Genomic DNA, 26,932 nt, shown 5'->3' with positions numbered 1-26,932 from the left:
CATGGATATGCACATGGATATGCTTGGAATGGAGGGATATGGATCGGCACGATGGCGCAGCAGTAGAGTTGCTGCCTTACAGCACCAGAGAACCCGGGTACAGTCCCAACTACAGGTGCCGTCTCTACACAATTTGCATGTTCAACCTGTGGACGCGAGGGTTTTCTCCCGAAATCTTCAGTTTCCTCCCCAAAACGTACAGGTTTGTAGGTTAAGGTAGACACAAAATGCTGGAGTAACTCAGCGAGTCAGGCAGCATCTCTGGAGAGAAGGAATGGGTGACGTTTCGGGTCGAGACCCTTCATCAGACTCTGAAGAAGGGTCACGACCCGAAACGTCACCCATTCCTTCTCTCCCGAGATGCTGCCTGACCCGCTGAGTTACTCCAGCATTTTGTGCCTACCTTCGATTTAAACCAGCATCTGCAGTCTTTTTTTCCTACAGGTTTGTAGGTTAATTGGCTTGGTAAAAATGTAAAACATTGGTCCTCGTGTGTGAGATAGTGTTGGGTGTGCGGGAATCACTGGTCAGGGCGGACAAGTATTGAGGGCCAAAGGGCCTGTTCCTGTGCTGTACCGTTCTTTGTCTACGCCAATTTCCGCCAGTGGTCCTGGCCAAAGATTATTTCTCAGTCAACACACAAAAATAGACGAACTGCCCATCAGATGGTGCCTGCTGTTACAGAAATAATCATGCAGCACTTCGAAATATCCTCAACATAGAAACATAGAAAATAGGTGCAGGAGTAGGCCATTCGGCCCTTCGAGCCTGCACCGCCATTCAATATGATCATGGCTGATCATCCAGCTCAGTAACCTGTACCTGCCTTCTCTCCATACCCCCTGATCCCTTTAGCCACAAGGGCCACATCTAACTCCCTCTTAAATATAGCCAATGAACTGGCCTCAACTACCTTCTGTGGCAGAGAATTCCACAGACTCACCACTCTCTGTGTGAAGAAATGTTTTCTCATCTCAGTCCTAAAAGACTTCCCCCTTATCCTTAAGCTGTGACCCCTGGTTCTGGACTTCCCCAACATCGGGAACAATCTTCCCGCATCTAGCCTCTCCAACCCCTTAAGAATTTTATATGTTTCAATAAGATCCCCCCTCAGTCTTCTAAATTCCAGCGAGTACAAGCCTAGTCTATCCAGTCTTTCTTCATATGAAAGTCCCGCCATCCCAGGGATCAATCTGGTGAACCTTCTCTGTACTCCCTCGAAGGCAAGAACGTCTCAAGTCATGAAATCTGCTACAAAAATACAAAAGTGGTCTTTTTCTTTAAGTTCGTGCAGTTTTATTTGAACAATAAATCAAGAATGCAGATCTGGATTAGTGTGACACCATTTGTAGGTTTTTAAACATTTTTCAAAATAATAGTTCAGATAGAAATGAACTCCAATTTATTGAGCATTTTAATGCAAACAACAACTTACAATTGTAAAATATAAAGTCAACAAAGCGGCATAATATTACAGACTGTAGACATAAATTATAATCGTATGATCTTCCCACAGAAATACTTCTGTATTTTTGTACAGAATACTTCTGTATTTCTGTACTAGATCGTTAATTTGTTGCTGTATTGCCAGTAATATACTTGCATATCCGCCACCAACACCATCCATGTTCCCACCCCCACTTCCATGAACTGCACACAGAAGAAGAATCGGTGAAAGGCTTGGATAGAGTGGATGTGGAGAGGATGTTTCCACTAGTGGGAGAGTCCAGGACCAGAGGCCACAGCCTCAGGATTAAAGGGCAGTCCTTTAGGAATGAGATGAGGATGAATTTCTTTCGTCAGAAGGTGGTGAATCTGGAATTTAGAAGGAGGTGGAATTACACTGGAATTTAGAAGGATGAGAGGAGATCTTATCGAAACGTATAAGATTATTAAGGGGTTGGACACGTTAGAGGCAGGAAACATGTTCCCAATGTTGGGGGAGTCCAGAACAAGGGGCCACAGTTTGAGAATAAGGGGTAGGCCATTTAGAACGGAGATGAGGAAAAACTTTTTCAGTCAGAGAGTTGTGAATCTGTGGAATTCTCTGCCTCAGAAGGCAGTGGAGGCCAATTCTCTGAATGCATTCAAGAGAGAGCTAGATGGAGCTCTTAAGGATAGCGGAGTCAGGGGGTATGGGGAGAAGGCAGGAACGGGGTACTGACTGAGAATGATCAGCCATGATCACATTGAATGGCGGTGCTGGCTCGAAGGGCCGAATGGCCTCCTCCTGCACCTATTGTCTATTGTCTATTGTGGAATTCATTGCCACAGAAGGCTGTGGTAGTCAGGTCAATGGATAGATCCTTGATTAGTGCGGGTGTCAGGGGTTATGGGGAGAAGGCAGGAGAATGGGATTAGGAGGGAGAGATAGATCATCCATGATTCAATGGCGGAGTAGACATGATGGGCCGAATGGCCAAATTCTGCTCCTATCACTCATGAACACGAATAGAGGGGCAGGCAAATAAACCTTCAACATTAAAACAGACAATAAACAAGGCATATTAAAAAAAACAGCCACGCAGATAATAACACGCATTATCATCTACTGCATTATCATCATCATATCAAAAGATTGCTATTGCAATTGAGAGATTAATCCTTTTTATTGTTTTAACATGTTTTTTAAAAAGTGTCCCGCAATTAACAAAAATTATGCTGCTGCCGTTATTAAACAAAACCGGTTCTTTAAAATTCTTGATTTGCGTTATATTGGCCCAGACACATAGAGGCACTGTTGCTTTAGGTCCACGAGCCCATGGTTCATTTGTTTTAAAAAAAGAAAGTCATTTAAAATCTGAATGGGATAAGCTTCATAACGAGGAGGAGGTTACAAGACAACATCTTGCGGAACACTCAGAAGGCCAGGAGGTATGGCAACAAGGAAAATACAAAAGCTCCCAACGTACAAAACATGCCAGTCCCAAATGGAGTGGCATGTCAATGTTAGCACCAGTACTGAAGAATGTGTTTGTTTAAAAAGAAAATGACAGAGAATAATACTTTATAATTGCCAGCGATCGCCCAAGTCTGTCAACCTCTGAACCGGAGGGGAGAAAATACCATTTACAAATGTTCATTTAACTTGATGTGAAAATAACTGCAATACCCGGATGATTTTTTTAAATGCATACACGCGAGTTTGGTAGTTTGGTAGGAAACCTCTCTCTAAACCTGTCCCTTTACAGAGCCACAATTCAAGGTGTCATGGAGGTATCGGGTTTAGTTTAGTTTAGAGATGCAGAGTGGAACCAGGCCCTTCGGCCCACCGAGTCCGCACCGACCAGCGATCCCCGCACACTAACACTACCCTGTACGTCTTTGGAGCGTGGGAGGAAACCGGAGATCCCGGAGAAAACCCACGCAGTTCACGGGTTGACGGTACAGACAAGCGCCCGTGGTCAGGATCGAACCCGGGTCTCTGGCGCTGTGAGGCGGCAACTCTACCGCTGTGCTGCCCAGGTATTCCAGATTCTAAACCTCTATCCATATAAAAGCTGGTACTAGATAGCAGGAAGTCTTAAAGTTGCCAGCTTGCATTAAAAGTTCGTATTTCTCCCTCTATCATTTCACACCAGCAAGAACATCCATGAAGGTGCAACACCAAAAAAACAAAATATCTGTCGGTTACTTTAGATATACTGTTGATGTGACTCAGATAGTGCACAGATTGTGACTCAGATAGTGTGACTCAGGTCATTTTCTTATTTTACTTTCCAACCTTCTCACAAAAGGTCCCAAGTTCAGCGACAGAGTCGCAGGCCCCATTTTAAAATCTGCCACAGAGTTTTAACCTTCAGTGTTCACAGAGCTGAATGTTCTCATGTTTGCTTAACGTTTAATGAGTTACCAGATCTTTAGAGTGGGTCAACATCACGGTAGCGAGCTTCTACGCTTCGAGTTAACTCTTTCTGGAATAATGCGAGCCCACTGCCACCAATGGCCTGTTTCCTTTATCATCCTTACATTTTTTGCATATCTTTCATTCCTTTGCTCTATCACCGCCTACAGTATGTCTCTCTTTGCCCTTTCCCCTGACTCTCAGTCCGAAGAAGGGTCTCGGCCTGAAACGTCACTCATTCCTCCTCTCCAGAGATCATGTCTGGCCCGCTGAGTTACTCCAGCGTTTTTGTGTCTGTATACAGAGATCGGTCAATTGGGACGTTTTCTACTGCTTCTGCTGAAATGCCGGAGAGTATTTTTGTATCTATCTTCGGTTTAAACCAGCAGTTCCTTCCTACACAATGCTTCACAGGGCATGGTTATTACCAGGCATCAATGCTATTGGAAAGTTGACAGATTATTGTCACTAAAGCATTACAGCTTTATTTTGGCATTTTAATAAGGCATCTTAGCCATTTAGCTCACAAATCCCCCACACCCACACACAAACACAGGACTGAGGCTAAAGAGCAGGATTCTGTTATTATCTACCCACTAAATTCCAGTTCTTGTCACCTTAAACACATAGTTCTTCCACCTAGTAGACTGACGTGTGCAAGCCTCTAAAGTTAAACGATTTAAATCATAGTTTTATAGGCTGAAGCATGGTTCCGACCCAAAACCTCACCTATCCATATCTTCCAGAAATGCTGCCCAGACCTGCTGAGATACTCCGGCACTTCTGTCGTTCTTCTCGTGTGCAAACCGACGCCTGCAGTTCCTTGCGTCTCCAATTATAGTTCCCCCCACTCGGCGCTAGCTTATGTACAAAATGGGTTTCTGGGGGGTCTCAATCACATGCGCATCTGCACACACAGTGAGCCAAACCACCTCTGCTCTTAATTGCAGGCCGGACAAAAACTGCCACAATCACAGCCCATTCCAAACATTTACACTTTCTTGTAGTCTTCAGCCCCAAAATAAATGTTAGCTAGTAATTTATCCCCTTTTCATCAGCCACTACATTTTGCCAATCACCCGCACCAGTTTGCTGAGAGAGGCCATGAACGATAGTTAATGAGGATTTTCCTTTTCCCTTCTATTTAGAGCAATCTTAAACGAGAATGTCAATACAATGCAGTGGCAGCGGGCACCAGCTGTGAATGCCAATTTGGCTCAGAAATGCCGATGGGGTTTTCAACTAAGATGCAACCCGACACTCTTCTTTATTTACCAAAGAGCTTTACCCACACGAGCATTTAAAATGGTTTTAATACACCAGCACAGTTACCACTTAGCGAGATGAAAGAAATTAATTGACTAACACTATGCCAAGCCCTTGGCAAAAAGCAGCACACACACACACACTCACACTTCCAGTAGTGTTATTTGTTCCACAGCCACACATTTGGCCTCAGAACGATTTGCTCGAGCAACTCGGCTGTGACACTGCTAATTAAATTTGTTTTATCTTGCGATATAAAGACATCTTAGATTTTGCGTCAAATACTAATCTTTTTTTAAAAAACACTACGTTAAATAAATACACGTTAATACCCGCATCGAAACACTCCGTACAATCAACACAATTTAGCTTCTTCGAACAGCGAATAGAGGTGACGCAACTGTGAGCTTTGCCAGGTCGTGTTTTGTTCCACGTTCACCTTTCTATTCCGCCAACGATTTGCATTTCGTGGAGCAAGAATATGTCAATGCCCACTCCCGCAGGACACTGGACTCTACAGCGGCTGACAAAGTGATCAGCAAACAATGGGTCCCAACAGAGGAGAACCAACCAGGCATAAAGAGCTGGAGTAACTCGGAAGGACAGGCAGTATCTCTGGAGAACACGAGCGTAGAAATGAGTGTTGTAGAGCAGAGGGAGATCCATTGGTGCAGGTGCATAGTTCCTCAAAAGTGGTGTCACAGGTTATGACATTTTCCTTAAAAATGGTGTACAGGATTCACTTTGGGTCGTTCACCTTGTCGTGGTGAAGAGGCTTGCGTGCTCCCCATGATTCCGAGAGCGATGGCGTCGGAAGCACTAGCTCCTGGTGGGGCCACCCATGGCGGTAAGGTCGAGGATGAGGGTCCAGACTAAGAACGATCCAATCTAAAGACCTCAACGTCGTCTTGAACTCAACGTCTTGACCCTCAACGCAAGTTATCTTGAACTCAACGGCTGTGAAGGCGGATGAAGGCTGCAATAGATCTATCAGCTCCAATTGTCTTGGTTCCCTTGCCATTGGAATGAGTTGATTGATTTGTGAAGGGCCGTGTGCTTCTTGGAGTGCAACATCCTCCAAGTACACGTTAAACGAACACACGCCTTCGTTTTGACATCGGAACATAGACCATCATCCTCGACCTCGAGGGATAGCCATGACGACAGGTAGATAGGGTGGTCAAAAAGGCTTTCACCAGTCAGAGTATCGAGTATGGAAGTTGGGAGGTCATGTTGCAGTTATCGAAGACATTTAGAGTATCCTGTTCAGTTTTGTTCACCATCGTATAGGAAATATGTGGTCAAGCTTGCAAGGGTTCAGAGATTTACCAGAATGTTGCCAGGACTCGAGGGACCGAGCTCTAGGGAGAGGTCGAGTAGACTGGGTAGGCTCCATTCCTTGGAGCGCAGGAGGATGAGGGGCAATCTTAGAGGTGTACAAAATCATGAGAGGAATCGATTGGGTAGATGCACAGAGTCTCTTGCCCTGAGAAAGGGAATCGAGAACCAGAGAACCTAGATTTAAGGTTGGGGGGGGGGGGAAGATTTAATGGGAACCTGAGGAGCAACTTTTTTGTTACTCTAAGGGTGGTGGGTGTATGGAACGAGTTCCTGGAGGAGGTAGTTGAGGCAGGAACTATCGCAAAGTTTAAGAAACATATAAACAGGTGCATGGATAGGATAGGTTTAGTGGAATATGGGCCAAACTCAGGCAGGTGGGACTAGTGTAGATGGGGCATGTAGGTCGGTGTGGGCATGATGGGCCGAAGGGCCTGTTTCCAGGCCGTATGACTCTCTGGACAGCTGACAATTCGGGTCGGGACCATTTTATAGACATTTAATCTGATCAAGTCTCCCGACCCTAAACGTCCCCTATCCATGTTCTCCAGAGATATGCCTGACCCGCTAAGTTACTGCAGTGCTCTCCTTTGTCAATCATTTCCTCGTTTCTCCAAACAGAATAGAAACTGGCGTTAAATTTAAGTTGACTATTCAGAAAACAAACCCCACTTCCCAAGTGTCCACTCCAAATAACTGCATATCTCTACTTAAATTCCTAAATATTTTCGTACTACTTTACATCCACTATACACTGGAATTATTTTAACTTAAGGGCTTAATATTTTCAATTTGTATTTTTCACACAGCTTTAAAACTTCCAGTCTTTCTTTTTCCATCACAATAGATGTCAGATGTGACTCATCCCTACTTCTACACCGGGCGAGACAAAAAGATACTTCTTATGGTTTCTGTACAGAAAATATTACCAGCTTAGACTGGGTCCAACAGTCATATGCTGGACTGCCAAAGGTGAGAATTGCTCAGATTTCTTTTTTTTTTTTAAACTTCAGCAAATACTCATCTTTTTTTTTTTAAGGGACACAGAGTGCTGGAGTAACTCAGCGGGCCAGGAAGCATCACAGGAGCATGTGGATGGGATGAAGACCAGTCTGTTCTTGAGACCAGTCTGAAGAAGGGTCTCGACCAAAACGTCACCTATTCATGTCCTCCTGAGATGCTGCCCAACCCACTGAGTTACTTTTGTGTCCTTTTTGTGTAAAAACCCGCCTCTGCAGTTGCTTGTTTCTACATTCTTTCTCGTCCATCTTTAGGTTGCTTAAGGCAGGATGATTGTCGTACCTGTGCCTTTGGAGTTGTGCTGCATATATATCAAGGTTCTTGGTTAATTATGCAACATTGATTTGGTCACCTGACGAAACCTCAGTGCAGGACAACGAACCAACACCACACACACGTGGTCACCTCAGCAGACAACCTTCATTCGTCACCCAACGTCCCCTCCCTTCATCCAAATTATGGGCCCGGTTCTCACCAGGCAAACCTGTTACGGGATCACCACCGATTTTCTGGCACCTCCTTTAATGCGGACAAAACTCCGAGAGCGCGCACTTGAAATCCCCTTGACCTCCGACTTCAGGAAAGTCCCCCCTGAAATTGAAAGTTAACGGTTCTTGAGGTGCACTGTTCTACAAGTTTAAAAACCTATGTTTCCGGCAATCCGTGCTGCTTCGGAGGCACGAGAGGGGTATAATTAGTGGGTCAGAGGTGTATTGTTGTAGTCCGGCACGGCTCTGCAACCAAGGGTGCCAGAAAGAAATCGGTGGTGGACCCATATCATGAACTACCATTCAGTTCACTCCCTCAGGCGAAAACCGCTGGGTCGTAGAATAACGTTACTGACAGAGGCGGCCGGTGACAGCACACAATGAAACCACACTGGAGAATAATACAAGGTCGGTCAATCCGCCATCAAAAAAGAAAATGAGGACAGGTTATGTAACGTGACAAAGTGGAACTGGACTGTGGGATTCAGGAGTTCCAGGATACAAAACATTACACTAAAAATTCACGCTTAGGACAGCACATGGGAGCAATCAGGGTCCATAAAAACAACAGGATACAAAGCCAACAGGAGGCCATTTTAATCCAGAAGGTGGACGTGTTTCCCAGAACAAATAATGTTTCCAGTTTAACAACTTCATACCTGTGAAGAGAGGGAAGAGTTTCGTTTACTACAAAGTTTGGTTCAGCTTGCTGTTTAGTTTAAATAATAAACACATGACAATTTGAGATGGCGATTTTGTCGGTAAGTGCCCACACTTTCATATCTTTTCACCGACGTGGCAATTTCTCAGAATGTGCCCTCCTTTGGACTTTAGAGATGCAGCGTGGAAACAGGCCCTTCGGCCCACCGAGTCCGCACTGACCAGCGATCACCACACACACTAGCACTATCCCACGCCCACTACGGACAATTTACACTTTACAGAAGCCGAGTGACCTACAAACCTGCATGTCTTTGGAGTGTGGGAGGGAACCGGAGCAGCCGGATAAACCTATTTGGTCACAGGGAGAACGTACGAACTCCATACATGGACCCGTAGTCAGGATGGAACCCGGGTGTCTGGCGCTGTAAGGCAGCAACTCTACCGCTGCGCCACCGTGTCACTTGTACTTTCATATCTGTTGACCAACAGCTTTGGCTTCCAACCCAGCAGTCTAACTTCAAGTAAACCCCCATCCCTGTGCTAGGTTAAAGGTCGTCTTGTTGAGTCTCATTGTCTGCAACTCGTTTTCACCTAGCCCACAGCTAACAGTGGCCTGTTTTCTTTATCATCGTTACTTCTTCGCATATCCTTCATTCATTTGTTCTTTATGGCTCTACATCACCGTCTAGATCTCTCGTTTCCCTTTCCCCTGACTCTCATCCAGAAGAGGGGTCTCGACCCAAAACGTCACCAATTCCTTCTCTCCAGATGCTGTCTGACCCGCAGAGATACTCTGGCATTTTGTGTCTGTCTTCGGTTTAAACCAGCATCTACTGCAATGTGGCAATTTCTTGGTGGTGGCCTTTCCCTTTCCATATAATAGAAGACATCAGCATTTGATGTCCAAGACAGTGATTGAGTTCATGGTCCACAGCTCTGCATTTCAACTGTACATATCCAGCAACTGTACATATCCAACCGCAGTTCAGCTCTCTGCCTCAATACTACATAGATAAATGGAATTCATTGCCACAGTACGCTGTGCAGGCCAAGTCAGTGGATATTTTTAAGGCAGAGATAGATTCTTGATTAGTACGGGTGTCAGGGGCTATGGGGAGAAGGCAGGAGAATGGGGTTAGGATGGGAGAGATAGAGCAGCCATGATTGAATGGTGGAGTAGACTGGATGGGCTGAATGGCCTAATTCTACTCCTATCACTTATGACCCTCCGTGAAAAAGTTGCCCCTTAAATCTATGTCCTCTGGTTCTTGATTCCGCTGCTCTGCGTAAAAGACTGTGCATTCACGCTAACTATTCCCCTCATGATTTGTCACACCTCTGTGATCACTCGTCAGCTAAGATCAAGTTTAGTTTAGAGAAACAGCGCGGAAACAGGCCCTTTCGGCCCACCGAGTCTGTACCGACCAGCGATCCCCGCACATTAACACTATCCTATACCCACGAGGGACGATTTTTTAAAAACATTTACCAAGCCAATTAACCTACATACCTGCACGTCTTTGGAGTGTGGGAGGAAACCGCCGATCTCGGAGAAAACCCACACAGGTCACGGGGAGAACGCACAAACTCTGTACAGACAGCGCCCGTGGTCAGGATCGAACCCAGGTCTCCGGCGTTGCATTCGCTGTAAGGCAGCAACTCTATCGCTGCGCCGCCGTGCCGCCCCGTGCCAGGGACCAGTGGATGGTAGGTGGACTGAGGAAGGGTGATGGATGATGGGCAGTATGGGCCAGATGGGAGAGGGGGTGGGACGGAGTTGGAAGAACAAAGGGGGGAACTTGTGGAGGGGGAAGGAATTTGTAATTTTGTCAGCGCCCTTCATGGGCGACTATTTGCATACCTCGGCTACGCAAGCAAAGAATTTCACTGTGATTTGTCACACGTGTGACAATAAAGTGTTTATTCATTCATTCATTCATTCATTCATTCATTCATTCGTTCATTCATCCATTCATCCATTCATCCATTCATTCATTCATTCATTCATTCATTCATTCATTCATCCATCCATCCATCCATTCATTCATTCATGTAGAAACCGTCTGTGATTTACTTACTCGAACCAGTTTGTCAAAGTCATCATGACATACAGGGAGCCAAGGAAGAAGACAAAGTGGAAGAATGAGTAGCTGTACACTACGCCAGTCTTTTCATTGTGGATCACCTTCTGCACTCCCCTCTCATTGCCGTCCACCTCATGGTTACCTGTCACACAAAGGCCAAGAGATGAAGAGCTTAGTAACCAAACCTACCATGCACAGCAAATAACAGGCTCCACCAGAGACTGTATCACATCCATTCATTGTAATTAATCTCTTAGCCAAGTGTGTAAGCATAAAAGGAATTTGATTTGCCAACAGTCATACAAAAAAGCATCAAGATACATAACCATATCAAAATAAGATATAGACTTAAACAGCCACCACAGAGGCGCGTGAGAATCCCCAGGGCACACAGCATAAGCAGAGAGCCACAGCCATCAGTTCAATGTCTGGGCCACACACACATGCTCCTTCACCGTGATGTGACCAGAGTTGTACCGACCGCTGTCACTCTCTTCGAAGTCCCTGTCCACCCGAGCAGTCAGAAAGCCGTCCACACTCGCACCAGACTCCCCATGGAGCCACGTCCCCGTCAAACACCAAAATCACCGCACTCCCTCCGCATGAGTCATCACCAGCGCGGGCAGCACGTCCATCTTGTTTTATCGGCCACCTCACATTCCCCACTGTGATGGACGGCAAATAACTTATACCTTCCTTCCTCCTTAAAGTTGAGTTTAGTTTAGAGATACGGCGCGGAAACAGGCCCTTCGGCCCACCGAGTCCGCGCCGACCAGCGATCCCCGCACGTTAACACTATCCTACACCCACTTGGGGCGATTTACATTCACACCAAGCCAATTAACCGATAAACCTGCACGTCTTTGGACTGAACACCTCGGAGAAAACCCAGGCAGGTCACGGGGAGAACATAGAAACATAGAAAATAGGTGCAGGAGTAGGCCATTCGGCCCTTCGAGCCTGCACCGCCATTCAATATGATCATGGCTGATCATCCAGCTCAGTAACCTGTACCTGCCTTCTCTCCATACCCCCTGATCCCTTTAGCCACAAGGGCCACATCTAACTCCCTCTTAAATATAGCCAATGAACTGGCCTCAACTACCTTCTGTGGCAGAGAATTACACAGACTCACCACTCTCTGTGTGAAGAAATGTTTTCTCATCTCGGTCCTAAAAGACTTCCCCCTTATCCTTAAGCTGTGACCCCTGGTTCTGGACTTCCCCAACATCGGGAACAATCTTCCCGCATCTAGCCTCTCCAACCCCTTAAGAATTTTATATGTTTCAATAAGATCCCCCCTCAGTCTTCTAAATTCCAGCGAGTACAAGCCTAGTCTATCCAGTCTTTCTTCATATGAAAGTCCTGCCTATGAAAGAACGTACAAACTCCGTACAGACAGCACCCGTAGTCGGGATCAAACCCGTGTCTTTGGCGCTGTGAGGCAGCAACTCTACCGCTGCGCCACTGTGATTCAATGATACACTTTCTGAAGAAGGGTCTCGACCCGAAACGTCACCCATTCCTTCTCTCCCGAGATGCTGCCTGACCTGCTGAGTTACTCCAGCACTTTGTGAATAAATACCTTCGATTTGTACCAGCATCTGCAGTTATTTTCTTATATCTCTCCACATCCAATCTGACCAAGCATTTCACTATTCTAAAGAAGATCCCTCCTCATGCTTCTAAACTCCAGCGAGTACAGGTCCAGTGCCATCAAATGCTCCTCAAACGTTAACCATTTATTGATGCCACTGCTTGAACAAAGTGAAAGAAATTCCCAAGAGTTGAGACGTGGTGAAGTAACAGATTTAGAAGGAAAATAGCAGTTCAAAATAGTGCAACTTGTAGTGTTTGAGGTGAGTTTTGACTCATCTGCAAATAGGTTTCCCTCTGAAAAATAAGGAGATGGGGAAACAAAATTTACACAAATGTTTTTGTGGCTCGACTCTAGATCTGACAAGCACCCACACCACCAGCAATGAGCAAGCTCTGAGGAAAATTGTCATGCGAAGCCCGGTCCATGAAAAATGTACAAGACAATAAAAGGTTTGTCAGGGACAGGGAAACCAGATAATTTTTACCCAGTTTTAAACATTTCACCAAGTGCATTAATATTTAAATATAAAATAATGCAATTTAGGCAAGCAAAGATCTATGACAGGCTTTAAAAATTCCTCCTCATCTCCATTCGAAAGGTATACCCTTTAATTCTGAGCAAAGATACTAGAGGAACAAGATAGACCACTCGACCCTAAAAACCGTAGTATGTCAAGGCGCCATTTTAGGAGGCAGAAACTCGCAGAAACGTTTAAAAAGAAAAATAACAAAAATCTGTGAATTGATAGATGAGATATATTCTGCATTTTAATGGAGACCATCATCAGAGATGATTCTTGTTTGCTGATGACTGCGTCCTCAACGACAGCACAGAGCAGAAGATGCAGAATAAAATGGACTGCTTCTCACAGGCCTGTGACAACTTTGGTCTCTCCATTAGCACCAAAAAGTCTGAAGTTATGTACCAGCCCGCGCCTGGAAAGCCCTACCAGGAACCACACATCACGGTGAAAGGGGCAGAATCTACAGGCAGTCGACAGCTTTACCTATCTGGGCAGTACCCTCTCGCGAGTGGTGAACATTGATGCTGAGGTCAACAACAGGATTGTCAAGGCCAGCGCTGCCTTTGGGCGACTCCATGGGAATGTTTGGGAGTGGAGAGGACTCAGCCTTACCACCAAGCTGAAGGTCTACCGTGCAGTGGTACTCACCACTCTTCTCTATGCCAGTGAGACTTGGACTGTCTACAGCAGACATGCCAAACAGCTCAACCACTTTCACTTGAGCTGCCTACGCAGACTCCTTCACATCAGGTGGCAGGACAAAATTCCCGACACAGAGGTCTTGGAACAGGCCGGAATCCCCAGCGTCCACATCCTCCTACGGAAAGCCCAAGCCAGATGGGCAGGCCATGTCGTCAGAATGCCCGAGAGTCGACTGCCAAAGCAGCTTCTGTATGGAGAACTGTGTCAGGGCAAGCACTCCGTAGGAGGACAGAAGAAACGGTTTAAGGACTGCCTCAAAGTGTCCCTCAAAGACTTGGACATCAACCTCAGCACTTGGGAGTCTCTTGCTCTGGACTGTCCAACCTGGCGTAGCAAGCTCACCACAGGAGCCCGTGCAGCAGAGAACAGACGCACTGCAGAAGCCCAGAGGAAATACACCGCGCGCAAGGCCCGGGCTACCTCCACTTCCACTGCAGCACCCATCCACTTGTGTCCTACGTGTGGGCGCGCCTTCCGGGTCCGGCTTGGCCTCACCAGTCACTTCCAGACCCACAGTCACCAATCCTCCATCTGAAAGTGAAGTCATGGTTGTTGTGATATTGCTGGGACTACTTTGTGTATCCAAGAACTACTTTGTATGGCTGTGTATATAAGTGATTGGTGTGATTAGGCGGTCACTCTAGATCCAGGCGGCCTTGGAATAAACAGCCTGGAGTTAAGCTCCACCATGATAACATCTTAAACATGTGTACTCGTGGTCCGTCCAGAGTCACAACAAAGGTACAACAGGTACCGGACCACGGAGAACAACATGGTGGCAGCGGTGGGAATGGTCATCTTCCAACCCAAAGGACGAACAACAACAACAACATTTTAATGGTATAATCACACATACTGTTCCCCCAGAACACTGATTACACTGCGAGAGGCATAACGAATGGCAGGTCTTGCCTGCTAAAATGGCTCCTTTGCGTACTACACTTCAGAATAGGCGATTTCAACGGAGTAGTCCATCTTTTACTCTGAGGCATTTATTCACAAAATGCTGGAGTAACTCAGCAGGTCAGGCAGCATCTCGGGAGAGAAGGAATGGGCGACGTTTCGGGTCGAGACCCTTCTTCTGAGGCTATGGCCTCTGGTCCTAGACTCTCCCACTAGTGGAAACATCTTCTCCACATCCACTCGATCCAAGCCTTTCGTTAAAGGGTAAGTTTCAATGAGGTCCCCCCTCCTCATTCTTCTGAACTCCAGCGAGTACAGGCCCTGTGGCATCAAACACTCCTTCATACGTTAACCATTTATTTATGCCACAGCTTGAACAGTGTGAAAGAAATTCCCAAGAGCTGAGATGTGCTGAAGTAACAGCTTGAGAAGGAAAATGGCAGTTAAAAATAGTGCAACTTGTGGTATTTGAAGTGAGCTTTGACTCATCTGCAAATAGGTTCCCCTCAGAAAAATGAGTGGGCGAACAACATTTACACTTGAATGGTTTTGTGGTTAGACTCTACATCTGACGAGCATCTACATCACCGGGAATGGACCAGGCTCTGAGGAAAATTCTCTCCACACTCACTCTACCCAAGCCTTTCACTATTCGGTAAGTTTCAATGAGGTCACCCCTCATCCTCACTGTGTTGTGTGTCTAAACTGAAAGTACAATAAAAGGTTTGTCAGACAGGAAAAAAAGGCACTTTTTAACCTGTTTTAAACATTTTACCAAGTGCATTAATATTTAAATATAAAATAAAAGAATTGCAGATTTTAAAAATACAAAGATCGATGACAGGCCTTAAAAATTCTTCCTCGTCTCCATTCCAAAGGTACATCCTTTTAGTCTGACGTTGTGTCCTCTGGTCCTAGACTTTCCCCAATATGAGATTCCTCCTCATTCTCCTAAACTCCAGCAGGTAAAGGGCCAGAACCATCAAACTCTCCTCGTACATTAATTATTTACACCACCGCTTCATCAATGTGAAAGAAATTCCACAGAGATGGGATGTGGCGAACTTAGTTTTTAAACCAGTATTAAACATTTTATCAAGTGCATTAGTATTTATGGAAAAAGAAATAAAGTAATGCAATTTAGAAAAACTAACTTCTGTAACAGGGCCTTAAAATTGACAGCCTTATCGAAAATGGGTGGACAATTTTGAGATCTTCATCCATGGTAACAACAATCTACTCCCACCAAGATTTGAGGGTCACTCATTTAGTATATCGGTTTACAAACTCGAACAAACAGAGAAACATGGAAACATAGAAATTAGGTGCAGGAGGAGACCATTTGGCCCTTTGAGCCAGCACCGCCATTCGTTGTGATCATGGCTGATCATCCACAATCAGTTGTGTAAGAAAAGAACTGCAGATGCTGATAAAAATCGAAGGTATTTATTCACAAAATGCTGGAGTAACTCAGCAGGTCAGGCAGTATCTCAGGAGAGAAGGAATGGGTGACGTTTCGGGTCGAGACCCTTCTTCAGACTAATGTCAGGGGGGAGGGACAAAGGAAGGATATAGGTGGAGACAGGAAGTTAGAGGGAGAACTGGGAAGGGGGAGGGGGCGGAAGAGAGGAACAGAGGAACTATCTAAAGTTGGAGAAGTCAATGTTCATACCGCTGGGCTGCAAGCTGCCCAAGCGAAACATACCGCTGGGCTGCAATCAGTACCCCGTGCCTGCCTTCTCCCCATATCCCTTGATTCCGCTAGCCCCTCGAGCTCCATCTAACTCTCTTTTAAATTCATCCAGTGAATTGGCCTCCACTGCCCTCTGTGGCAGAGAATTCCACAAATTCTCAACTCTCTGGGTGAAAATGTTTTTTTCTCACCTCAGTTTTAAAATGGCCTCCCCTTTATTCTTAGAACAAAATATATCATTTTCACTTTAGTTTAAAAAAAAACAGAAGACGCTGTTCTCTGTGGAGAGGCAGGGACCACAGACAAAAACTCCTGGTATTTCCCTGTGCAAACTTTAGCACTGTCTAGCTGGAAATGATGCAGGGAAGATTTACGATGATGCTGCCAGGACTCGAGGGCCTGAGCTGTACGTTTTTAACTATTGTACATATTGTATTGTATTTCATTTCTAGGATGCTTAACAACATCAGGCTAAGGGACTGTCGACGAAACATAGAAACATAGAAAATAGGTGCAGGAGTAGGCCATTCGGCCCCTCGAGCCTGCACCGCCATTCAATATGATCATGGCTGATCATCCAACTCAGTATCCCGTACCTGCCTTCTCTCCATACCCCCTGATCCCTTTAGCCACAAGGGCCACATCTAACTCCCTCTTAAATATAGCCAATGAACTGGCCTCAACTACCTTCTGTGGCAGAGAATTCCACAGATTCACCACTCTGTGTGAAAAAAAAGTTCTCATCTCGGTCCTAAAAGACTTCCCCCTTATCCTTAAACTGTGACCCCTTGTTCTGGACTTCCCCAACATCGGGAACAATCTTCCTGCATCTAGCCTGTCCAACCCCTTAAGAATTTTGTACGTTTCTATAAGAAACTTATAGAAAACTAGCCTCTCGGGATTTAATAGGAACCCGAGGGGTAACTTTTTTTTAAACACACTGCGGGTAGTGGGTGTATGGAACGAGCTGCCGGAGGAGGTAATTGAGGCAGGGACTATCACATGTTTAAGAAACATTTTGACAGGTAAATGGATAGGACAGGTTTAGCGGGATAAGGGCCAGACAGAGGCAGCAGGAACTAGTCTAGATGGGACATGTTGGCAAGTTGGGCCAAAAGGCCTGTTTCCATGCTGAATGAATATTCACATTTGTGGCTCTCGGTACCCCAGTGCCATATTCCATTTTACCGCCTTTCAGGGAACAGAATAGCTTCCTTATGTTGCTGGCAATCGGTTGATTGGACCCACTTCCCCTTCCCACCAACCCCCCCCCCCCATGTCCAAAACTCCTAATTTATTCGTCTCCAAACAATAGCAATAACAGGGGTAGCAGGGCGAAGGCAGCGAACGGCAATAGAATTAACAAACTCATCAGGAAGGCTGAATCCGCCCTGGGGGTGGAGTTGGATTCACGGGAGGGGGTCTTGGAGGGGAGGGTGCTCCTCAAACTGCGGAGCATCCTGGACAATACAGCTCACCCCCTCCACGACGCACTGGTCAACCTGGGGAGCACCTTCAGCAACTTCAGTCTGAAGAAGGGTCTCGACCCGAAACGTCACCCATTCCTTCTCTCCCGAGATGCTGCCTGACCCGCTGAGTTACTCCAGCATTTTGTGAATAAATACCTTCGATTTGTACCAGCATCTGCAGTTATTTTCTTATACCTTCAGCAACAGACTGGTTCCACCGAGATGCAGCACAGAACGCCACAGGAGATCCTTCTTCCCTGTGGCTATCAAACTGCATAACTCCTCCCCCTTCTGTCGTGGGGTAACATAGAAACATAGAAACATAGAAAATAGGTGCAGGAGTAGGCCATTCGGCCCTTCGAGCCTGCACCGCCATTCAATATGATCATGGTTGATCGTCCAGCTCAGTAACCTGTACCTGCCTTCTCTCCATACCCCCTGATCCCTTTAGCCACAAGGGCCACATCTAACTCCCTCTTAAATATAGCCAATGAACTGGCCTCAACTACCTTCTGTGGCAGAGAATTCCACAGACTCACCACTCTCTGTGTGAAGAAATGTTTTCTCATCTCGGTCCTAAAAGACTTCCCCCTTATCCTTAAGCTGTGACCCCTGGTTCTGGACTTCCCCAACATCGGGAACAATCTTCCCGCATCTAGCCTCTCCAACCCCTTAAGAATTTTATATGTTTCTATAAGATCCCCCCTCAATCTTCTAAATTCCAGCGAGTATAAGCCCAGTCTATCCAGTCTTTCTTCATATGAAAGTCCTGCCATCCCAGGGATCAATCTGGTCATTCCAGGGTAGAATGAGCCCGACTCCTCTTCCCCCTCCCCCTCCCCAATCTTCGCACGTCCCCAATCCTTTCCACTCGTCACTTTAATTTCATGGTTCATGAATTTTGTGTTGTTATGACTGTCGGCAGATCAATTTCCCTCCTGGGATAAATAAAGTCCCATCGTATCGTAATTAAGGTTTGAGACTTGCCTTCTTCGTTTGGTGTAAAGCAGAAGCAGCATCGAGCTTCCTGTAAAATAAAGAGAAGTCAGGATGAACACAACCTCTACAGATCGGAGAGGGTTTTTTTTTTGGACAGAACAACATTATTCAAACGCACATTATTGTTTTTAAAAAAAAGACACTTTTCTTATTTTAGAATGCATAAGCAGCCAGGAGACCAGTTTTTCTTAAATATAAGCACAAAATGCAGAAGTAACTCAACAGGAGAGGCGGAAGCTCTGGAGAAAATGGATCATTTTCATTTTAGTTTAGAGATACAGCGCGGAAACAGGCCCTTCAGCCCACCAAGTCGGCACCAACCAGCGATCCCCGCATATTAACACTCTCCTGCGCACACTGGGGACAATTTACACATACACCAAGCCAATTAACTTACATACTGGAATAGTTTAGATCACTTTAGATACTTCCTCTGTCCCTCTCTTCCCCTCCTCCTTCCCAGATCTCCCTCTATCTTCCTGTCTCCACCTATATCCTTCCTTTGTCCCGCCCCCCCCCTGACATCAGTCTGAAGAAGGGTCTCGACTCAAAACGTCACCCATTTCTTCTCTCCTGAGATGCTGCCTGACCTGCTGAGTTACTCCAGCATTTTGTGAATAAATACCTTCGATTTGTACCAGCATTTGCAGTTATTTTCTTATACGTACTGGAATGTCTTAGGAGAAACCGAAGATCTTGAAGTAAACTCCCACGGTCGCAGGGAGAACATACAAACTCCGTACAGACAGCACCCGTAGTCGGGATCGAACCGGGGTCTCTGGCGCTGCAGGCGTTGTAAGGCAGCAACTCTACCGCTGCGCCACCCGTGCTGCCCCGGTTACACCAAACATTATTTTACACGAAAATCTCCAATTACACTTTCAATAAAGATACCTTCTTAACATGTCAAAAATCATCACAGTTTCATTATTTTAAATGAAAAACGACAAATGTTCCATTGGTTTAAAATGATGGCGGCACCACGTGAGTGATGCACATATATCCAAAGGACACAAAGTGCTGGAGTAACACGGCTGGTCAGAAAGCATCACTAAAGAACATGGACGGGTGACGTTTCAAGTCGAGGCGCTTCTTCAGTCAGACTTCCTCCATCATCAGTCTGAAGAAGGGTCTCGTCCCAAAACATCACCCATCGCTATTCTCCAGAGCTACTGCCTGACCCACGGAGTTCCTCCTGCACTTTGTCTGCATCTTTGGTAGAGACTAGCATCGAATAGTGAAAGAGGACGGAGAGGATTGTTCCACTGAGGGGTAACCTTTTCACACAAGGGTGGTGGGTGTATGGAACAAGCTGCCAGAGGAGGTAGTTGAGGCAGGGACTATCCCAATTTTTAAGAAACAGTTAGACAGGTACATGGATAGGACAGGTTTGGAGGGATATGGGCCAAACGCTGGCAGGTGAGACGAGTGACGCAGGGACATTTTGGCCGGTGTGGGCAAGTTGGGCCGAAGGGCCCATCTCCACACTGTATTTCTCTATGACTAGTGGGCCAGTCTAGGACCAGAGGCCATAGCCTCAGAATAAAAGGACATAGGTTCAGAATGGAGATGAGGAGGAATTTCTTCAGTCAGAGGGGGGTGAATCTGTAGAATTCATTGCCACTGACGGCTGTGGGGGCCAAGCCAATGGATATTTTTAAGGCAGAGATTGACAGATTCGTGATTAGTACGGGTGCCAGGGGTTATGGGGAGAAGGCAGGAGAATGGGGTTAGGTGGGAGAGAGAGATCAGCCACGATTGAATGGCGGAGTTCGCTTGACGCTTGTGGTGTACCTCGACTTTCAGAAAGCCTTCGACAAGGTCCCACATAGGAGATTAGTGGGCAAAATTAGGGCACATGGTATTGGGGGTAGGGTACTGACATGGATAAAAAATTGGTTGACAGACAGAAAGCAAAGAGTGGGGATAAATGGGTCCCTTTCGGAATGGCAGGCAGTGACCAGTGGGGTACCGCAAGGTTCGGTGCTGGGACCCCAGCTATTTACGATATACATTAATGACTTAGACGAAGGGATTAAAAGTACCATTAGCAAATTTGCAGATGATACTAAGTTGGGGGGTAGTGTGAATTGTGAGGAAGATGCAATAAGGCTGCAGGGTGACTTGGACAGGTTGTGTGAGTGGGCGGATACATGGCAGATGCAGTTTAATGTAGATAAGTGTGAGGTTATTCACTTTGGAAGTAAGAATAGAAAGGCAGATTATTATCTGAATGGTGTCAAGTTAGGAGGAGGGGGAGTACAACGAGATCTGGGTGTCCTAGTGCATCAGTCAATGAAAGGAAGCATGCAGGTACAGCAGGCAGTGAAGAAAGCCAATGGAATGTTGGCCTTCGTAACAAGAGGAGTTGAGTATAGGAGCAAAGAGGTCCTTCTACAGTTGTACCGGGCCCTGGTGAGACCGCACCTGGAGTACTGTGTGCAGTTTTGGTCTCCAAATTTGAGGAAGGATATTCTTGCTATGGAGGGCGTGCAGCGTAGGTTCACTAGGTTAATTCCCGGAATGGCGGGACTGTCGTATGTTGAAAGGCTGGAGCGATTGGGCTTGTATACACTGGAATTTAGAAGGATGAGGGGGGATCTTATTGAAACATATAAGATAATTAGGGGATTGGACACATTAGAGGCAGATAACATGTTCCCAATGTTGGGGGAGTCCAGAACAAGGGGCCACAGTTTAAGAATAAGGGGTAGGCCATTTAGAACGGAGATGAGGAAGAACTTTTTCAGTCAGAGGGTGGTGAAGGTGTGGAATTCTCTGCCTCAGAAGGCAGTGGAGGCCAGTTCGTTGGATACTTTCAAGAGAGAGCTGGATAGAGCTCTTAAGGATAGCGGAGTGAGGGGGTATGGGGAGAAGGCAGGAACGGGGTACTGATTGAGAGTGATCAGCCATGATCGCATTGAATGACGGTGCTGGCTCGAAGGGCTGAATGGGCTACTCCTGCACCTATTGTCTATTGTCTATTGTCTATTGATGGGCCGAATGGCCTAATTCTGTTCATATCAATTATGGAACTATCTGCAGTTCATTGATTCTACAATGGATTTGCAGGATATCTTTAAAAAAAAATAATGGATAAAAAAGTGAATCAGCATCTGTAAATTTAATCAGCAATAAATATCAGCTTAAAAATCAGTGAATGCACAATCTTAGCCTCCTTTCTACTTTGACAAAAGAAAATACTCACAGTAGGTTCAGGAGTTGAGACGCTGCTTACCCCCAGTGTTATTGAGCTAGAACGCGTTGTCGAAGTTAGACTAAAAACAAAAATGTAAAAAAAGGCATTTAAAGTTGGAGTCAATAGACAGTCAAAGAAGTCCATTTGCTAAACCATTTATTACAAATACCAACACCCTTCCCACCCACCCACGCATATGGACTCCCAGACTACAAAAACATTGAGAGATTCAGAATGCAATGTTTCACCACTTGCATCGAGTTAGTTAAGTTAAGTTAATGCAATTAAGGTGTATCACTAAAAGGCCCGATCCACACATCGTGCTTCTACCAAAGACTAATGTATATGTATTGCGCCTAGGGGTGGCAACTATCTCACTCCCAAATAAGGGACAAGGTGACGTCACCGCCCCACGTGTCCTCACCCAGCCAGCGGCCTCCTGCTCCACCAATGGCGGCCGCCAGGGCCAGGAGGCAGGTTGCTATGCAACCTCTGTTAGGTGGCGCCTGGGCTTCCGTAACTACACTGTCCGGGTCTACACTGTCTGGGCCTACAGTGTCCGGGCCTACACTGTCCGGGCCTACAGTGTCCGGGCCTACAGCGCCCCCCGGGCCTACAGTGCACCCGGGCCTAGTACGGGGCAAGGGCAGTCCCGTATGGAACAAACCAATTTAGCCCAAAATACGGGATGTCCCAGCTAATATGGGACAGTTGGCAACACTAATTTCGCCCTTTTCTAACACTGTGTAAGTAGTACATAGAACAGTACAGAAGCAGGCCTTTCAGCCCACAATGTCAGTGCTGAACGCAATGCCAACCCCAACTCTCATCTGCCTGTACATGACCCATATCCGTTCATTTCCTGCTTAGCCATGTGCCTATTCAAACACCTCTTCAACACCACTATTGTCTCTGCCTCCACCACCACTCCTAGCAGCACATCCCATGCATCCACCACCCTGGGGAGAAGGCAGGAGAATGGGGTTAGGAGGGAGAGGTAAATCAGCTGTGATTGAACGGCGGAGTAGACTTGATGGGCCGAATGGCCTAAGTCTACTCCTATTCCTTATGACCACCCTCTGGTAAAACACGCCATGTACATCTCCTTTACACTGTGCTCCCAAAGTCTCTTGGTCCGTTGAAAGACTAGAGCGACTAGGTTTGTACACACTGGAATTTAGAAGGATGAGAGGGGATCTTATCGAAACGTATAAGATTATTAAGGGGTTGGACACGTTAGAGGCAGGAAACATGTTCCCAATGTTGGGGGAGTCCAGAACCAGGGGCCACAGTTTAAGAATAAGGGGTCGGCCATTTAGAACGGAGATGAGGAAAAACTTTTTCAGTCAGAGAGTTGTGAATCTGTGGAATTCTCTGCCTCAGAAGGCAGTGGAGGTCAATTCTCTGAATGCATTCAAGAGAGAGCTAGATAGAGCTCTTAAGGATAGCGGAGTCAGGGGGTAAGGGGAGAAGGCAGGAATGGGGTACTGATTGAGAATGATCAGCCATGATCACATTGAATGGCGGTGCTGGCTCGATGGGCCGAATGGCCTACTCCTGCACCTATTGTCTATTTCATTCCTACTTTGCCCTTAATTCAACAAACGTGCAATTTTAGACCAAACAACACCCTTTGTGGATAACTAAGCTGACAGAAACCAGTTAGTAATAGGCTAGACTCCACCTGGAGTCTGAATGAACTGCTTATTAGTAATTAACAGAATAATTTGAATGGTTCCCCCACACCTCCCACTAGCAGTTTTAATTGGACGTTATCAAAGCAAATTGTCCCCAGCGATGGAAATTTCAGTGATATCCCATGAGGCAAGCATTTGCAGAAGGTATTATTTGCAGTTTTATGCCAGAACTATCCATCACTTTTTTCTTAAATTTAACAGTTAGACCCTAGAGATACACCATGGAAACAGGCGGGTAAATACCAACCAGCAATCACCCCGTACGCTAACACTATCCTACACACACTGCCCACAATTTGCAATTTACAGAAGCCATTTAACCTACAAACCAGTACATCTTTGGAGTGTGGGAGGAAACCGGAGCACCCGGAGAAAACCCACGTGGTCACAGGGCAAACGTACAAATTCCATCACAGACATCACCCGTAGTCGGGATCGAACCCGGGTCTCTGGCGATGTAAAGCAGCAACTGTACTGCTTGGATTTGAAAATCCAAGAAAAGCACTCCTTTGCAATTTTGTGCAATGGCTTTCAGTTAACTAATGCCTTGATTTTTAAATGGTCTCATCTTAAATGGTCTCATCCATCATCAATAGTGCTGGGGTTACTCAGTAAGTCAGGCAGCATCTCTGGAGACAATGGATACGTAATGTTTTGGATCGGAAATCTGCTTCAGACTATCATCCACCATCATATCTCTCTCTCTCTCTCATTCCCCTCTCCCCCCACCCCCCCCCCCGCTCCCACCCCCTCTCCGTCCCTCCCCCTCTCCCACCTCGCTCTCTCTCCCCCTCCCTCCCCATCTCTCTCTCTCTCTCTCCCCCCCCCCCCCCCCCGGCTCTCTCTCCCCCTCTCCTTTCCACCCTCCCCCTCCCTCCTTCCCTCTCCGGTCCTCCCCCCCCCCCCCCCCCCACTCTCTCCCCCTCTCTTGCTCCCCCTCCTTGCTCTCTCTCCACCTCCCTCCTCGCTCTCTCTCGCCCTCCCCCCCGGCTCTCTCTCCCCCTCTCCTTTCCATGCTCCCCCTCTCCTTCCCCCCCCCCCGCCCCTCGCCTTCTCTCCCCCTCCCTCCCTCTCCGGTCCTCCCCTCCCCCACCCCACTCTCTCCCCCTCTCTTGCTCCCCCACCTTGCTCTCTCTCCCCCTCCCACACTATCACTCTCTCCCCTCCCCCGGCTCTCTCTCTCCCTCTCCGTTCCACCCTCCCCCTCGCTCTCTGCGATGTGGTGACCACATTGGAGACCAGGCCCGATGCTGTGACAGCGTCCCGATGTGGTCCCCGTGAGCAGGAGAGAGCACGATCAACGTACCAGGCGTAGAGGACGCAGCCGTACATGATGATGGCTCCCAGCACTGACACCAGCTTGTCATCTGTTTGGAGGCCGTTGCCCAACAGCGTAGGGATGCAGATCGTGGTGTTGACTCCTTCCTTCATCACTGACAAGAGATTGAAACCATTCAGCTCCACTTTGAGATGACAACTGTTCTTAAAGCAAGATTCGGTGCAAATAGTCCAATTTAAAAAAAAAAAAAAAAAATTCCTTTCATCTTTGCTAAAAACGTCCACCTACCATATTCGGGGAGTGTGTTCGCCAGTGAAGAGAAGGTAAGGTACATCACATAGCAACTAATTACCCCAGATTGCAGGAGTCCAGAGTTTGGCTGATCTAAAACAAAGCAAATGGAGCAGCCTTTAAAAGGAATTACTAACAAAAGGTGGTTACTTTGTAAGGGAAACGAAGCAAGGAAAATAATTTATTTCTTTTCTTTTTCATTTTCTAAAACCGATCATGGTGGAGTGATGTTAGAGCTGCTGCCTCACAGCGCCGGAGACCCGGGTTCAATGCCGACCACGGGTGCTGTCTGTACGGAGTTTGTACGTTCTCCCCGTGACCTGCGTGGGTTATCTCCGATTTTACCCGGGTGCTCCGGTTTCCTCCCACGCTCCAAAGACGTGCAGGTCTGTAGGTTAATTGCCTTGGCATCATTGTAAATTGTCCGTAGTGTTCATTGTCTTTGGCGTAATTGTAAACTGTCCCATAGTGTTAGTGTACGGGGATCACTGGTGGACCTGTTTCTGCGCTGTGTCTCTAAACCAAAAAAAGCTAAACCCTATTCAAAAGGAAAGACAGACAGACACAAATAGTGCTGGAGTAACTCAATGTGTCTATCTTCGGTATAAACCAGCATTTGCAGTTGCTGGTGTAGGAAGGAACTGCAGATGCTGCCTTACACGGAAGAACTGAGATGAGGGAAAACTTTTTCAGTCAGAGAGTTGTGAATCTGTGGAATTCTCTGCCTCTGAAGGCAGTGGAGGCCAATTTTCTGAAATGCATTCAAGAGAGAGCTAGATAGAGCTCTTAAGGATAGCGGAGTCAGGGGGTATGGGGAGAAGGCAGGAACGGGGTACTGATTGAGAATGATCAGCCATGATCACATTGAATGGCGGTGCTGGCTCGAAGGGCCGAATGGCCTCCTCCTGCACCTATTGTCTATTGTCTATTGAAAGTAGACACAACTGCTGGAGTAACTCAGCAGGTCAGGCAGCTTCTCTGGAGAGAAGGAATGGGTGACAATAGACAATAGACAATAGACAATAGGTGCAGGAGTAGGCCATTCAGCCCTTCGAGCCAGCACCGCCATTCAATGCGATCATGGCTGATCAATGCGACCCATTCCTTCTCTCCAGAGATGCTGCCTGACCCGCTGAGTTACTCCAGCATTTTGTGTCTACCTTCGATTTTAACCAGCATCTGCAGTTTTCTTTTTCCCCTACATACTTCTCCTCATAACTGTCTGAAGAAGGGTCTCGACCCGAAACGTCACCCATTCCTTCTCTCCACAGACGCTGCCTGTCCCGCTGAGGTACTCCAGCATTTTGTGTCCGTCTTCTCCTCATGGCTAATACGCTCTGATCCAGGCAGCATTCTGGTACATTTCCTCTGCTCCTTCTCCAAGACCTCTGCATAAGCCCTGTAATGGGGCGACTGCTCACAATACACCAAATGTAGCTTCAAACTACAAAGTTGTCAGAGTTATCCTTGTTTTGTTGTGGAGTGCAAATTATTCCCCCACGCCAGCAGTTTCACTCCATTCGACAAATGTCGAAATATAAAGTTTGTTAGGCCATTGCAAGTCGGGGTGGGGGAGGGGCCAGGTATCGCTGTGCAAACATTCCATTTCTTTCTTTCAGAAGGACTCAATAATTAATCAATTATTGCGGCACGGTGGCGCAGCGGTGGAGTTGCTGCCTCACAGCGAATGCAGCGCCGGAGACCCGGGTTCGATCTACCAGACTACGGGTGCTGTCTGAACGGAGTTTGCACGTTCTCCCCGTGACCTGCGTGGGCTTTCTCCGAGATCTTCCGTTTCCTCCCACACTCCAAAGACGTACAGGTTTGTAGGTTAATTGGCTTGGTAAATGTAAAAATTGTCCTTAGTGTGTGTA

General features: G+C 46.6%; 1 protein-coding gene across 1 annotated transcript in view; it reads right to left on the bottom strand.

The window, feature by feature from the left end:
- Positions 1-1,300: 1,300 nt before the first annotated feature.
- The window catches only part of serinc5 (serine incorporator 5), a 104,005-nt gene continuing 78,373 nt past the window's right edge, over positions 1,301-26,932 (bottom strand). The window contains exons 7-12 of the mRNA XM_078396735.1: positions 25,056-25,151; positions 24,795-24,921; positions 21,801-21,870; positions 18,581-18,620; positions 10,698-10,845; positions 1,301-8,615 (exon numbers count right to left, since the gene is read on the bottom strand). Of these exons, the coding sequence (XP_078252861.1) occupies positions 8,465-8,615; positions 10,698-10,845; positions 18,581-18,620; positions 21,801-21,870; positions 24,795-24,921; positions 25,056-25,151 (632 nt within the window). The 3' untranslated portion in view covers positions 1,301-8,464. The remainder of the gene's footprint in view (positions 8,616-10,697; positions 10,846-18,580; positions 18,621-21,800; positions 21,871-24,794; positions 24,922-25,055; positions 25,152-26,932) is intronic.

This window comes from Rhinoraja longicauda, chromosome 3, assembly GCF_053455715.1.
Source record: "Rhinoraja longicauda isolate Sanriku21f chromosome 3, sRhiLon1.1, whole genome shotgun sequence".
Classification (NCBI taxonomy): Eukaryota; Metazoa; Chordata; class Chondrichthyes; order Rajiformes; family Arhynchobatidae; genus Rhinoraja; species Rhinoraja longicauda.
Note: the sequence above shows the minus strand (reverse complement) of the source record. Positions and strands in the feature narration are given on the sequence as shown.